The sequence below is a fragment of the Triturus cristatus genome, chromosome 3_2 (genome assembly GCF_964204655.1).
Source record: "Triturus cristatus chromosome 3_2, aTriCri1.1, whole genome shotgun sequence".
Classification (NCBI taxonomy): Eukaryota; Metazoa; Chordata; class Amphibia; order Caudata; family Salamandridae; genus Triturus; species Triturus cristatus.
The window spans coordinates 842,170,673-842,186,731 of record NC_140584.1 but is presented as its reverse complement, the minus strand read 5'-3'; the positions used below and the strand labels follow the sequence as shown (position 1 = coordinate 842,186,731).

The window sequence follows — 16,059 nt, the reverse complement described above, 5'->3', positions numbered from 1 at the left end:
AGCAGTCGCTCGCATTTGCTAAATGTCCACTTGGAGTAGGACTTTTTCCCAACTTAAACCCAGTATTTAGCTAGTTTCTTAATGCAAAATGCTCCCTCGTGTCAAAATATGGACATAAGGCTGCATTTTATTCTAAAAAAATAGGGCTAAATGCAAAAGAACATAAACAGCAGAACGAGCAGCCGCTCACGCTCACAAAATGTTGTCTCGCAGTAGTACTTTTTCTCCCCAAATTACTCTTATTATGCAAAGTGTAACGCAGAATTGCCAAAATGACTCCAATTAGTCTGTCTTAATTGAAATTCCGCCCAGGGCTACTTGTAAGGAATCAGTGTCCCGGACTCCACACCAGGCAATCAATCAATCAATCAATTAATCAATCGGGGAATTGTAAGCACGCTCATCACCCGTGAAGGTCTCAAGGCGCTGAGGGGGGTCCGCAGATCTGTTTAGCCGAAGAGCCAGGTCTTGAGGGTCTTCCCGAAGGTGTTCAGGGAGGGGGCACGTCTGATGTCTGCCAGTCGCTCATTCCAGGTCTTGGCTGCAATGTGAGAGAAGGATCTTCCGCCTGCTCTGGCTCTGTGGATGCGCGGGGTTTCTGCCAGTGCGAGGTTGGAAGATCGGAGGTTTCTTTTGGGTACGTGGAAGTTGTGTTTGAGGTATTTGGGTGCGTTGTTGTGTAGGCATTTGTAGGCATGAGTGAGGATTTTGAAAGTGACTCTTTTCTCCACGGAGAGCCAGTGGAGACTTCGTAGGTGCTGACTGATGTGTTCGTGTCGGGGGATGCCGAGGACAAGTCTGGCAACAGTGTTCTGTATTGTCTGGAGTTTGCGGAGTAGGGACTTGTTGATGCCAGCGTAGAGTGCGTTTCCATAGTCCAGTCTGCTAGTGATGAGTGCGTGGGTGACTGTCTTCCTTGACTCAGGGGGGATCCACTTGAAAGTCTTGCGGAGGATGCGGAGGGTGTTGAAGCAGCTGGAGGTGACGGCGTTGACCTGTTGGTTCATGGTGAGTGATGAGTCAAGTATGATGCTGAGGTTTTTGGTGTGGTCTGAGGGGGTAGGTGGGCTTCAGAGGGCGGTCGGACGCCTGGTGCTGTCCCATGCAGAAGGGGTGGTACCGAGGACGAGGACTTCTGTCTTCTCGGCATTGAGCTTCAGGCAGCTGTTGGTCATCCAGACTGCGACATCTTGCATTTCTTTCTGGAAGTTGAGTTTGGCAGTGGTGGGTCTTTGGTGAGGGAGAGGATGAGCTGTGTGTCGTCTGCATTGGATACGATGTTGAGGTCGTGTTTTCGGACGATGGCTGCGAGGGGCGCCATGTAGATGTTGAAGAGGGTGGGTCTCAGGGATGAACCATTTGGGACTCCGCAGGTGATTTTCGTGGGGTCGTAGAGGAAGGGTGGGAGTCTGATCCCTTCAATCAATCAATCAATCAGTTAATGTGTAAAGCGCACTACTTACCCGTAAGGGTTTCAAGGCGCTGGGGGGGGGCGCTGCTTCTACTGGTCGAAATGCCAGGTCTTGAGTCATCTCCTGAAGGTCAGCAGGTCTTCGGATTGTCGTAGGTTGAGGGGGAGGGTGTTCCAGGTCTTGGCGGCGCGGTGGGAGAAGGACCTGCCTCCGGAAGTGGTTCAACGGATGCGCGGGACCGTGGCCAGGGCGTGGTCAGCGGAGCGGAGTTTCCTGTTTGGTACGTAGAAGGAGAGTCGACTGTTGAGATAGGCTGAGTCGGTTTTGTTGAGTGCCTTGTGTGCGTGGATCAGGAGCTTGAAGGAGATTCTTCTGTCGACGGGGAGCCAGTGCAGGTTCCTCAGGTGGGGGGTGATGTGGTCGCGGCGCGGGACGTCGAGGATCAGGCGTGCAGAAGCGTTCTGGATTCTTTGCAGTCTGTTGATGAGCTTGGACGGGGATCCGGCATAGAGGGCGTTTCCGTAGTCGAGACTGCTGCTGACTAGGGCCTGGGTGACTGTTTTCCTCGTGTCTGTTGGGATACATCTGTAGATCTTGCGGAGCATACGGAGGGTGTTGAAGCAGGTAGAGGAGACTGTGTTGACTTGTTTGGTCATGGTGAGTTTGTGTCGAGGATGACTCCCAGGTTGCGTGCGTGGTTGGTAGGAGCCGCGGGTGTCCCCAGTGATGCGGGCCACCAGGAGTCGTCCCATGCTGAGGGGTTGGGCCCGAGGATGAGGATCTCCGTCTTGTCTGAGTTCAGCTTAAGTCAGCTTTCCTTCATCCAGTCGGCGACAGCCTTCATTCCCTGGTGGAGGTTGGATTTGGCGGTGAGGGGGTCCTTGGTGAGGGAGAGGATCAGCTACGTGTCGTCGCGTAGGAGATTATGTTGAGGTTGTGCTGTCGGGCGATGCGTGCGAGTGGTGCCATGCAGACGTTGAACAGCGTCGGGCTGAGGGAGGATCCCTGTGGGAAGCCGCAGATGATCTCGGAGGCTTCGGACCGGAACGGGGGAGGCGGATTCTCTGAGTTCTGCCGGAGAGGAAGGAGGTGGTTCAGTCCAAGGCCTTGTCTCGGATCCCTGCGTCGTGGAGGCGCGTGCGTAGTGTGCGGTGGCAGATGGTGTCGAAGGCGGCGGAGAGGTCCAGGAGGATGAGGTCCGCCGTCTCGCCGTTGTCTAGCAGGATCCTGATGTCGTCTGTGGCGGCGATGAGGGCGGTCTTGGTGCTGTGGTTGCTGCGGAATCCTGATTGGGAGGGGTCCAGGATGCTGCTGTCTTCGAGGTGACGGGTGAGCTGGGTGTTAACTATCTTCTCGATGACCTTTGCTGGGAACGGAAGCAGGGAGATGGGCCGGAAGTTCTTGAGGTCGCTCGGATCCGCCTTGGGTTTCTTCAGTAGGGCGTTGATCTCGGCATGCTTCCAGCTCTCAGGGAAGGTAGCGGTCTCGAAGCAGAGGTTGATGATGCTGCGCAGGTGGGGTGCGATGGAGCTGCCGGCTTTGTTGAAGACGTGGTGTGGGAGAGGGTCAGATGGGGAGCCGGAGTGGATTGTGCCCATGGACTTGATTGTGTCCTCGAAGCTCACGTTGGCACAGGTAGTCAGGGAGTCGTGGTCGATGGGGTGCGGTGGGTCCGGTGTGTCGAGGCCTGTAGGGGTCGTCCAGGGGTTGAAGCTGTCATGGATGTCGGTGATCTTGCGGTGAAAGAAGGTGGCGAGGGAGTCGCACGGGGCTTGCGATGGCGGGATGTCGTTGACGCTGGAGCTGGGGTTGGAGAGTTCCTTCACGATGTTGAAGCGCTCCTTGCTGTTGTGTGTGTTGTTGTCAAGGCGGTCTTTGAAGGAGGTCCTTTTGGCGGTCCTGATGAGGTGGTGGTGGTTGCCGATGGCGTCTTTGTGGGCAGCACGGCTGTCCGGCGTCTTGTCGCTGTGCCATTTGTTCTCCAATTTCCGGCAGGTGCACTTTGATGCTAGGAGTTCCGGGGTGAACCAGCTGGCTCTCTTGCTGGTGTCTCTGTCGGTTGGCTTTTTCAGCGGGGCTAAGGTGTTGGCGCAGTTGTCCATCCAGCGTCTGAGGGTGCGTGCACCATCGTCGTGGTTGGTGGGGTTGGTCAGTGGGTTGAGTCCGAGGTTTGTCTGTAGTTGTTCTTCAGTGACTTTGCCCCAGCAGCGGCGGGGGATCTGGCTTCTTCCGGTGAGGAATGATCGGATCCAGTCCAGGGCTGTTCCTTGTATGCCTGCGTCGTGTAGTCTGGCGACTAGTGTGCAGTGGGAGACGGTGTCGAAGGCTGCTGATAGGTCGAGTAGGATGAGGGCTGTGAAGTGGCCTTGGTCCAGAAGGTTGTGGATGTCATCGGTGGTGGCGAGTAGGGCGGTCTCTGTGCTGTTGTTGCTTCGGAATCAGGATTGGGAAGGGTCGAGGATGGCGTTCTCTTCAATGAATCGTGTCAGTTTCCTGTTGACTGTTTTCTCTGCAACTTTGGCTACGAAGGGGAGGAGCGAGATGGGCCGATAGTTCTTGAGGTCGGTGGGGTCAGCTGTGGGCTTCTTGAGCAGAGGTCTGACTTCTGCACGCTTCCAGTTATCTGGGAAGGTGCCTGTTTTGAAGGTGGTGTTGATGGTGCGTTGTAGTTCGGGTGCGATGGCAGCTGTGGCTCTGTGGTAGATGTGAGGGGGCAGGGGCAGGTGGGGGCCCCCGAGTGGATGCTTTTCATGGTCGAGGTGGTGTCTTCTGCCATGATTGGTGTCCAGTTGGAGATGGTGGGCTGGCTGGTGTTTCTCGGGGGCCATCTGTGGCGTCTGGTGGATGGTCGATGAAGTTGTCGTAGAGGTTTTTGATCTTGAGGTGGAAATGGGTTCCAAGCTTGTCGCAGAGGTCTTGTGATGGGGTGATGTCTGTGGCTTCGCTGCTTGGGTTGGTGAATTCTTGAATGACACTGAAAAGTTCCTTGGAGTTGGTGGAGTTAGCCAGGATTTTGTTGTGGATGAAGTTCCTCTTGGTGGCTCTGGTCTGGTTGTGGCAGTCCGTCATGGCGTCCTTGTAGGTATTGTGGTTTTCGGTTGTCTTGGTGTTTCTCCAATTCTTCTCCAGGCATCTGCAGGTGTGTCTGGCTTCTTGGAGAGCGGTGGTGAACCAGGCGGCTTTCCTGGGGCGTTGTCTGTCGGGGTTGCATAGCGTGGAGAGCTCATCTGTGCAGTCGGAGATCCAGGTGTGGAGTTCTCTGGCTGCGTTGTTTGCATCGGGTGCCCAGGTGTGGTTGTCTCAGGTGAGGGTGGAGTTAAGTTGCTCATTGGTAACCTTGCTCCAGTTCCTTTGTGGTGGGCGCGCGGCTGGTTTGGGTGCCTTGGGTTTGTTGATGGCGAAGTGTACGCAGTGGTGGTCGGTCCATGGCGGCTGCGTTGTGTGGCTGAATTGGATGCTGTTTCCAGCCGCGAAGATGGGGTCGAGGTTGTGTCCTGCTCTGTGGGTCGGTGTGTTGACGAGTTGTTTAAGTCCGATGCTGGCGAGGTTGTCACGAAGGATAGTGGAGTTGCGGTCGCTGGAGTTGTTGAGGTGGAAGTGCAGGTCTCCAGTGAGTATGTAGTTTGTTGAGGTGAGGGCATGGGGTGCGATGAAGTTGGTGATGGTGGTGGCGAAGGCTGTTCGGGGGTTGGGGGGTCTGTAGACGAGGGTTCCTCGGAGTGTGGCTTTAGGGGTGATCTGAATCTGGAAGTGCAGGTGTTTGGCGGAGGGGAAGGTTTCACTGGAGGTGGTGAGGCGGAAGGTGCTCTTGTGAATGATGGCGAGGCCCCCTCCTGGGTGGTTGGGGCGGTCTTTCCTCTGGATCTTGTATCCGTCTGGGATGGCGGTGCTGATGTCGGGGGCGGAGGATGAGTTGGTCCAGGTCTCTGTGAAGAAGGCGATGTCGGGCGATAGAAAGTCGAGTAGGTTCCAGATTTCCATGGCGTGTTTGTGTACGGAGCGTACGTTGAGGAGGATGCATTTTAGGGTGTCGCCGGTATTGGCGTCGGCGGTGTTGGAGGCTGGGTTGGCGGTGAGGGTCTGGCGGCAGTGGAGGCAGGAGAACTGGCCGTGGGTCGTGTTCGGCGAGGCCTATTGGCATTCTCTACGTCTTCCAGGGTTAAATGCGAGGAGGGTGGTGGTGTCGTAGCGATGGGTTGTGGGAGGTCCAGGGTCCCTGGCGCTGGTCGTGGTCGGGTCGCGTACGGGCACAGACTGGCTTACCTTTGGCGAGTCTTCGGTGCGCCAGCGGCGCGCCCGTTACACTCGTCCGCTACGCGACCGCGCTGCGGCCGCCATTAAGTAGGGGAGGTGGGAGGGACGAGATGCTGGAAGGCGGGAGCGGGGAAATTCCGGGGGGGAATTCTGGAGGGGAATTCCCGGTGGGAATTCCGGGGGGGGGGAGGGGCCGCAGGGGCAGCAGCGGCAAAAGGCGAAAGGAACAGGCAGGCACGAGAAAATAAAAACAGTTGTGGAATTAGAGCAAGACACAGATGGGCACAATAACAGTGACACTACAGGGAATATTAAGAAGAAAAAAACGGCAGAGAAAGGTTAAGGTGGTTGCAGGCAGTCTGGTCCCAGTTGGAGCGGGCAGCAGGCGCAGGAGCAGACAGAAGCCTCGAACCTCCCAAGGAGGAGGTCGGGGTCTGGAGGCAAGAGACGGCACAGCAGAGCTGGACATAGACCGAGGGTCGATGGTCTTACTCCTCAACAACAGAGGTCTTACTCCGCAGGCAACAACATTGCACCAGCATAGATGGACAACATGGCAGGGTGTCTGGCAGCAAGGATAACATCCACTACCTCGAGTCATAAACAAATCTAGGGAGGGAACCAACAGAGCTGAGGAGTGTGGGCCAAAGGCTGCCAAAGAGGCCATGCAGAGTGAAGGAGAAAGAGAAATTGTGATAATAGGGTAGAGAGTGAGGGAGGCAAATAGAAAGAGGAAGCAGGATAAATCAAGATAAGAAAGAAAATAGTATAGGAGGAAGAAAAGAAAGAAAGATGCATATACGTGGAAAGAAGGGGAGACAGAAGGAAAATTTAAACTAAGTAAGGGTGAGAAGAAGAAAATTAAAATGAAGAAGAAGGAAAGGTAAAAAAAGAAAGAATGGTAAAAGAACGATAAAAAAAATAGTGGAAAGAAGGAATGCTATAACTGTGGATCGGTGGAACAGTGAAAGTTCGAATAGCTGCAAGGTTGAAAAGATGGCTACATGGAAGGGATAAAGTTTGGTTGGAAGGATGAAAGGATCAACGGGTGAAAATAGGAGTGGATGGTGGATGGGCTGAATGGTGCATTGATGGATGCATGGGGGACAGAGTAGATTGGATGCAAAACCAAAGGATGGAAAGATAGTTGAAGGGTGGTGGTCAGATAGAAAGTTGAAAGGAAAGATAGGAGGAATAATGGACGGATAGATGGATGAACAGATTAACACATAGGCAAAAGGATGAATGGATATGATTGATAGATGAATAAAAAGATGAATGAATGGAAGGGAGGACGGAAAGGTAATAAAAAGGAGGGGCGGAAGTGAAGGGCGATTGTAAACGGGTACGTGGGTGGATGAAAGGATGGTGGATAAATGGATGGAAGAAATGGTGAACTGAACTCTTGTAAGGAGGGTTGTGCTTACTCGCTTCAAAGTGGGGGTTCTGTCTACTCTTGTGAGTTTCGGGCCTGGGTTTTAGGAGCAGGGTTCGGAGTTATTTTGTTATCGTCTGAGCACTGTTCTGGGTGGTTGATTTAAACACTGGAAACGTTGCATCTGTGCAAGCGCGCTCTGTCCTATTTTAATTGGACATTACAATACTTCCCGGACATCAGAGGCCCTACCCGAGATATAAGTAAAGGTAGTGGGTATACACATGTGCTTAACTGTAATGATAGGCGCTGAATCATATTCCCTAGGTGGCAAGGATTAATAAAAATAGGTAACCTGCACCACTATTTCACGAGTCTAAATTGTAAAAGTCACCGCTTTATCAGTATTAACAGTACTAAGGCTCAGTGCCCCCCGTGCCAACGCGGCATGAATACGAGAGCCGCCAGCCAGCCCTCGGTCTGTGGTGTTTCCTGCTCCCTACACCCTTCAGTGGCAGGAGGTATCTTTCTGGCGAGGGTGGGACGGGGGCTCTTCCTGTCAGGCTGGGTGCGTCCCGCTGACTGTGGATTGGGCTGGACAAGGCGAGTGCTCCAGGTGTCAGACAGACTAAGTCCGGGGGTGGGGGCCAGGATCAAAGGCAGCCGCTGAGGTGTGGGGGCAACTGATGGGTCGGTCTCTGTCCTGGATATAAAGTGCAAAGCCGCCCGGGCGGCGGAGGGAGCAACAGCATCACCACGCACAGGGACAGCCTCGCCCGTAATAACCACTCTGGCACCGATGCCAGGGTCCGGGGCCCACACGACGGGGCCCGCAGTCTTTGCTTATGGTTTTCCGGACTCTTCGGTCCACAATTAGAAAATACCGGGCGGTAAAAGCGGAGGGACCCCTGGACGTGTAGCGCTAGAAATCACTTTTATACACTAGGAATACCGGGCGGTAGGAGCAGAATTCTCCTGAATTGCCGGACGCAGGGATAGGAATTACCGGGCGGCACGAGCCCTCGCCTGGGCTTTAAGGACAGCACGAGCCCCCTCTGCAGACATGGCACATCTGGGCACGAGTCTCTTCAGCCAGGGGGAGTTTGCGCCCTGCCACCAGCACCTCAAGAAGGAGCCGCAAGCGGCAGGTAAGACCGATGCGACCTCACTTCCCTTCCCCGGGACCGGTCACCCAAAGAAGCATCCTCGCCCCATCTCCGGGGACAAGACCCCACCCCTGAATCACCTTTCACCCTGACCCCGAACTATCTTCACCACAACTGCGCCCTACAAAACCGTCCCTGACCAAACACTAACCCTGCACCAACTCTTCACTCCGCCACACCCCTTCCCTAATGCAGAACATCGACCGATCCAACGTTTTCCTCTCCGAGCACTGCACTCCGTGCTCCAACTCTTCCCCTAGAACCAACCCCCCAGGAGGACTGTAGTTTCATTACACTCCCTGCCTCAAGCGGCACTCCATCCTCGAGCTACCACCCCCCCCCCCTACTCTTTGCCTAACGACCAACACCCTTCTACCCAACTGCAGCCCCCTGATCCAGTCTCCCTCATTTTCCAATCCGTTCATCGCCCCAGCTCCCCTGCGGCCGGCGCTTGCTCCCCCATAGTCCCATGAAGTCTCCCCTGCACCCGGTGGGCTCCCCAATGCTTCACTGTGTTCGGTGCGCACAGTCGTTTTACCCAGCAGCGCGCAGGTGCGTGTTACACTGGGGTGCCACCTTCAGCCTGAGTGTGCCCTCGCCTGCTGCCTACACTCCTGCGGGCACCTCAGGGCGATAATCACTACCCGACTGGGCAGTAGTGGATGCGTGACCGGGGCTGTCAGAAGATACCTAAAGATACTGAACTGCCAGTCAGACTAGGAACGGGGGTGCAAAGCCGCTTAGGAGAAAATCGGGGCGCTGGTCTGACTGTAAGCGAATCAGAGCGGGTGCGGGGCTTGAGAGACACTAGTGAGAATGGGGGGTGGGGTCCGCGGTCCTACAGAAAGAAGGACCGTCGGGAGAGGAGAGGGTGCGGATGCATGGGTGAAATAAGTGACAGCATGTCTCCTGTCCCGGGACTATACATGAGACAGCATTTACCCACACTATATGAGACAGCTTGACTGCTGTCACTGGGCAGTGTAGGAGATGTCTTGCCTCCTGTTCCGGGAAAGTTATGAGACAGCATGTCCCTTGTTCCTGGTAGCATATGAAACAGCATCTCATGCTCTGTGACAGTGTATGAGACAGCAGGTCCCATGGTCTAGGACAGTGTATATGAGACAGCATGTGTCCTGTCCCAGGACAGTGTAGGAGACAGCACGTCTCATGTTTCGGGTCAGTATATGAGACAGCATGTCACTTGTTCAAAGGTAGCATATGAAATAGCGTGTCATGCTCTGTGGCCGTGCATGAGACAGCATGTCTCATTTTTTGGGACAGTGTGTCCTGTTTTGGGACAGTATCTGAGACAGCATGTCCCCTGTTCCGCGGCAGCATGTGAAATAACATGTCTCATGTTCTGAGACAGTGTATATGAGAAGGCATGTGTGCTGCCCCAGGACAGTCTCGGACAGTCTCCTGTTGGCGGGCAGTGTTCCTCAAGGTCACACTGGTGCCAGGCCCACGCTGCTTCTTTACCAAGCCTCTTTCAATCTGCAGTCCTCTGGGGATCTTCACCGGGGTCCATTATTCTGTCTCTGTGTGGCTCCATCTTCCATTAAAAGGGTGCGCTGTGTCCATAGCTGTTTAATTTTCGCAGCTGTAAGGATACTAGATGACTCCATGGCAACAGCGACGGAGTGCCCCACTCCTGGGGTGTATTTTAACAACCTAGTGGATTCTTATGTCGTGGTCATCTCAGTGCGGCCCCCTTGCCCCTCACCCCCCATGCTTGCGTTGATATTGTATTCAGGCCTTGGCTGGCTGGGGCAGGCGCGCTCCTTTCTTACGTCACGGCAGGGCCTTTACGAGAAGGTTACCGGCCGAACCTAATAAATATATTGGCCGACAGCAGGATGGGTTTAGAAAGAAGGCTGCCTGTGGAGATAGAGAAAATAAAGTGCCCCTAACCCGAGAGCTAGGATTTTAAACGCCCTCCAAATGCTCCAATTGGCAAATAGGAAGCCGCCCTAGGGGCGCGGGGGTGATTTTTCAGAGGTGGAATAAGCTGCTAAGCAGCTGCTGTGACCCATGGCACTAGCTGCGCAAGGGATGGTGGGGACTGGACTCTGGCGGCTTAGAGACGTCCACTAGATAGCGGCCAGACTCAAAGCACCCCAGGGTGCTACTGGTAAACTTCGAAGTGCTTTTTGACGAGCACCAAAAATATTTGAAGTTGCCTGTCTTTCGGAACTTCATTTACCAATAGGTTTGCGCACGCGGACACTAATTTATACACACGCAAATGTTGTCAGTTAACACACAAATGAGGTTGGCAGCGTGCTTGCTCTGGTGCACGAGTGGAAAGGACCAACACACTACACAAGAACACCAGCACAGGGGCTGGCGCCCACCTGGCTGCAGGCAGCATGGTTGACAGGTGTGAGAGCTCGCGCGCTAGTAGTATGCATCAGATGTCCGGCTCTCACGTCACACACCCACGCGGCCTAGTGGTAACAGGAGTCTCTTTTCATATCCCAGGTTTGCGGCGAGCTGGGAAGGCGCAGTACGAGGAGGACCCAGAGAACGAGCTGACTGCATCCCTTCCGGGGCAGAGGAAACGGAAGCGAACCACCTTCACCAGGGGGCAGCTGGCAGAGCTGGAGAGGGTCTTCACAATGGTGCCCTACCCTGACATCAGCACCCGGGAGGAGCTTGCAGCCGTCACAAAGCTCCCAGAGGCCAAAATCCAGGTATGCTCGAGACCCCTACGTTATCTGTACTTATTTCCATAAGGCACTTATATGGTAAAAACACGCGCAGTAAAGGCATTGCGTGGTAAAGGCTTTGCGTTGTAATGCCAGCCTGTTAAAGAATGTTTCTCTATTTCCATAGTACTTTACATGACTCAAAGATCTTCTATAAGTGTGGGGAGGGAAAGGGGGCGAGTCAGAGAGGGATCCGTAGAGGAACAACATAGCGGAAATGATGGAGGAGGCCTGTGGGTGGAAGGCACCCGTCACCAACACCACCCTGGACCGTGCAGCGGTGCATTGCGAGTGGCTGGTCCTATGCATCTGTCTAGGGGTAGTGATTGAGGAGGCAGGATGGGAGTTAGGGAGGAGGCCATAGAACACAGGCGAGAGAAGTCTCAGAAGCCAGGACAAGGAGTGACAGCGAGAGCAGAAAGGCCATGACATAGTTAGAAACCGCAGTAGAGTGTTGGAGAGACCCCAGAGCAGACCGCAGAGACCCTAACAGCCCAGAGACTCCCTAACCCATCTCCACACTGTTTATAGCCAGACCTCTTATGCATCCTCTGCCCAACAGGCACAACGACATGTGTGCCCACAATTGAAAAACAGATTTTTATCCAACCAACCGCCCATCAGTTAATTTATCCATTCATAGATCCACTATTCCTCATCGTGCTCACAGTTCACTCCACTTTACATCTTCATAGTCCACGTGTCACCACAAGCAAAACCCTGGTCGTTTGAATGGTCGGGTACCTATGACTGCACATATGAATACCTGCACCAACTTCCACGTTCCACTGGATACTTAGACTCCTGTGCACAGGACTACAGCCCCAGATTTCCACTATTATAGAAGTCAGACCACACCAAGCTCAAAACTACCTACAACTCTGAGAAAAATCCAGCACCAAAGTACAACAAAAAAATTCAACATTTTAAAGGGAGACTGTAGATTTAAATACTCGGCCGTCTGAGTAATCCTAAATACACTGTTACTTTAAGAAAGGCAGAGCGACTTACAAAGCTATCTCCCTTGTAAAGATCACGGTCTACAGGAGCAAGTGTACATAACAACACAACAAACTGCAGCGGTATGTCGGCAGCCAAGTACTCCATCCTGCCAACATCACCTACTAATAATCCTACTGGTATATTTCCTCTACTGAGACAGATCTAAGAATTACAACTCCACCCAGTCAACTATCAGTGCCTACAACTTGAGTTGTGATTCTTCCAGCTCCAGCCACCTAACAAAACCAACAGGCTCTTCCGTTCCGTTAACTCGTTTCTAGCCTAAGCAGTTCAAACACCGCCTCTTCTTCCAAATGAAACGCTATTTGAGCATTTCCAGTCTTCCAATTTCAACTCTGTGGAAATCTCACTAACCACTAACGTAGACCTAGTTCTAACGCTCTAACAATCCTGCACTCTCCCTACTCCAACCTCCAAACAAGTCTAACATTCACCTCAGTTTTTCCAGGCCTACCCTAACAATTCCAACCATCATCGTTGCTACACCAACTATTAATGTGTCCCAATTCCATCAATCACCTCCTGTTTGGTATTTATGGCTCGCCAACAATCCTAATGGCTACTATCTCTCACTTGTTAACTATACTAAGTTCCATTTTTATTCCATCCCTACCATCACCAATCATGAATTACTAACCAGCAAACTTCCACTTCCACTTGACCAATTCCAACTTTCCCAACCATGACCTGCTTACAATACCAACCATCATCTCCACTCCCCCAACTATGGCCCCTATTATTTTATTTACATCCATGCAGGCAGCTCTAAACTTCTAACAACCCCAACCTGTATTTCCATGCATGTGGCCAAGTACGAGCTACTTATATTTCCAGCCATCAGATTGGTTGCTCTTTCTTACAATTCCTACAGTTCTCTACCTTTGCTACACCAACACTTATCTTTTAACAATTACACTTGCCACATCTATTTGGGAAAATCTAATTTAATACCAATCATCCCAACACCTGTGTTCCACCACCTAAGATCTACGTACCCTCCCTGCAGACACCCCTCCACCAATTCTGATCTACTAGCAATCCAAACAGCCAGCGATATTCTGACAACGCAAACTTTCTAACAATTAAAAATAACATCTCTTCTTGTACAGTGTCTAACAATTCCAATCACAATCTCCAATTAACCAACTCTCAATATTATTGTAATTTTCTTTGGCGTTATTACACAAAAGTTCAGGAAAAAACACTATTACTCGTAATTATCAAAATGCGAAAGTGTCATTTAGTGCTACATTTTAGCACTAAAAGCACCCTTGGGGCAATTGTTTACAAAACAAAATGACACATTTCGTGCTTAAAAAGTAGGAAAAAATGACAATTACCACAAACAACAGCCTCTTGTGGTCTGGTTGTTCACATTGTTCCCGTGATCCTGCACTATAATTTGCCACGAGCGGTTGCGTAATTAAACGATATGGCGGAACGATGGAATTTTGAGTAATATGAAATACACATTATGTGAATTACACTGGCATAATTTAAATTTCACCCAGCCTCTATTGACACTATTCGTGGTCAACTATCCCAGAAAATGCAGCACGTTCTTCTTTTCCCTTGGGGCTCAATCTGGAACTGATGCTGAAAATCCCTCCAAAAGAGCAAGAACATGCCCACATTTCAAAAGCCACTAAATGATAACTCTTTCCAAGGCAGCAAGTCAAGGCATAGAGGATCAGCAGTCTAAGGTCCATTGCGCTTGGAAGTGGGCTATCCATTGCTACTCAGTCATGTAACCAAAGATCTATCCAGTCATCCACATAGTTACCCAATCATCATCTGCCCATCACCCACTGAACGAAGCCATTCATCCATCAATGGTTCTGTTTGTTGACCCCTTCTTCCATCTCTCTGCTGGTTCATTGGCCCATCTGTATGTGCTTCCATTGATCGTAATCTGTGGCTTTCAGGCTTAAGTTAATGGTTGAATGTGCCTTGTTTGCAGTGATGGAGGGCGACTGGTAAGGCTTCAACACTGCTATGAGGGTGGTGCACCACCTTACGGGTCCTGATGTTAGTGTGGATGAGTAATGCAGAAAGAGGAGAGGGATGTGTATTGGTGAATTCACAGTTGGACAAAAAGAAGGAAGTAGAACATTTGGATAATCTAGGAGATTTTGCAAGGTGGAAGTCAAAAACTCCTTTCAATGGAGTAGGTATCGATCTCGCTAAACTTCAGTCCCATGGGTAAAATTCAAGACAGGAACAGGGTTCAAGTCATAATATAGTTCCACCAGCCTACTCCACTGTGCTGCCATATCCGCCTTCTTTGACTATCATGGGGATTCTTATTCACACAATCTCTGCACTGTGCAATATATACTTTTGCCCTATTGTTGCCTTGCAGCCCATACACTCATGCTGGAATGACGTAGATAGTCATATTTCCACTAGTGATAAATCCCCTCCAGAACAGAATAAAAAGGTCTTTTTATTTTCAGTTTCCTATAGTGTATGCTCTCTATTTGTACCATTCCACTCTGCCAGTGTAACAATCTATTTTGTCTAAGTTTTTTACGGCTGTGGTGAATACCCTGCATGTGTAGCCTTCAGCAATACTTCCCCATTCAACTGTTCCCAACATGTTCAACCTGTACCCATGATAACTTCAGATCCCTTCTGATTCCTTGACCCACTTTTTCCAGGTCTGGTTCCAGAACAGACGCGCACGAAGAATGAAGAGAGGGAAGCTGGACCGGTCCATGTACAAGATATGCTCGTCTGGCCACACACCTCAGCTGGGCCTCCTCCAGCCCTTCTCCAGTTCTCTTCCAGATCAGAGGTACAGTCACAGGGAGCCTTTGACCACCATGCAGCACTCAGACCCCAGGATGCAGTTCTTGGACCCCAGAATTCAGGACCGAGACACCAGACTGCATCATATGCCTGGCCTGAGCTTACAGGGGACTTCCCTCCAGCAGTGCCAGCATCAGTCCTTCTCAGACATGCCTCCAGAGCTCTCAGAGCAGCACCTATGTGGGGAGAACACTTTGCATTCTCATCAAACCCTATCACCTTTATGCCAGGATGGATCCCACTGGCAGAACTTCAACTCGTTTGATGGCGATGTAGATGGTGCCGAGAAGAGGGTTACATCTGGGTACCAGGCTGAGATGTACGGCTCAGAGTTCACAGACTTTGACCAGATGGTTTCCTCGCAGATGTCTTGTTGGGAGCTGCTCCCTCAGAGCAGGTCTGAGCATGGCCAGCAGACATCCCTGAGCTTCATCTCGGATCTCATTTACAATGCCGCCATTGTCACGAACTTTGGGGATTCTTAGCGCAGTGAAGTGTAACACTGCTGGGGGTTCTATTTATTTGGGGTAATGGTGCACAAGAGACAAAACGTACAACGATGATCAACAAATATTATAAAGGTAGTGATGGCAAATAATATCCTTGAAGAGGGAGCGCTTCAAGATCCAAACCTACCCGATTAACAAAACCAAGACAGTGGGAATTTTCTCTATCAGGTATGAGCAAAGTAGGCAAATAACTGTATCACGGACACACAAAGGGGGTACAGACTGTGTAAGCATGCTCTGTATTTACAAAAAAAATAAAATAATTTAGAGTTTCATTTATATATTCAATATTTTAGGCATGCTGGTGAATGCCACTGGGACCAAGCTCTGTACAATATCATATTAGAGGTTCTGGTGTGAGTGCATTATTGTACACATATGCCAATTATTAGAAAATACAAATACAGATCTTGACTTTGGGTGTTGAATTCATTCATTCTTTTTTATTTCGAATTTATATTCTTTCCAGAATCTATATTAAAAGATCAGCCAATGTGTTTTGGCCCTTTTCATGTGCTCCCAACTAATTAGAAGCTTACCAGGGCCCTTCTGTTTGTTGTTCAGTAATCTGTCTACTTCTAACAGCTATGAACGACAGCCTTTTTTGTACTTTACACAAATTTGATTTCATCACAAGGTCTAGGTCTTCTAGTAAGACGCCTTTTGCTTGGAGCATTATGCTATCCGGAAGCTATATATAGCTCTATATGTACTAGCTGATAATGGACTGACTTCTACCAAAGTTCACCCCTATCGGAAATCTATAATATATTTCCAAATATCTTTGGACAGGAGAAT

At 51.0% G+C, this 16,059-nt stretch overlaps 1 protein-coding gene across 3 annotated transcripts in view; it reads left to right on the top strand.

Annotated features, from left to right (window-relative positions):
• SEBOX (SEBOX homeobox) overlaps window positions 1–15,290 on the top strand; it is a 293,980-nt gene extending 278,690 nt beyond the window's left edge. For 2 of the 3 annotated variants that reach the window (XM_085649106.1, XM_085649105.1), the window contains exons 4-5: window positions 10,692–10,903; window positions 14,602–15,290. In XM_085649106.1, the coding sequence (XP_085505232.1) occupies window positions 10,692–10,903; window positions 14,602–15,237 (848 nt within the window). In that variant the 3' untranslated portion in view covers window positions 15,238–15,290. Of the gene's footprint in view, window positions 1–7,999; window positions 8,190–10,691; window positions 10,904–14,601 lie in introns of those variants that run through there. The other variant, XM_085649107.1, reaches the window with a different exon arrangement.
• Window positions 15,291–16,059: the final 769 nt, after the last annotated feature.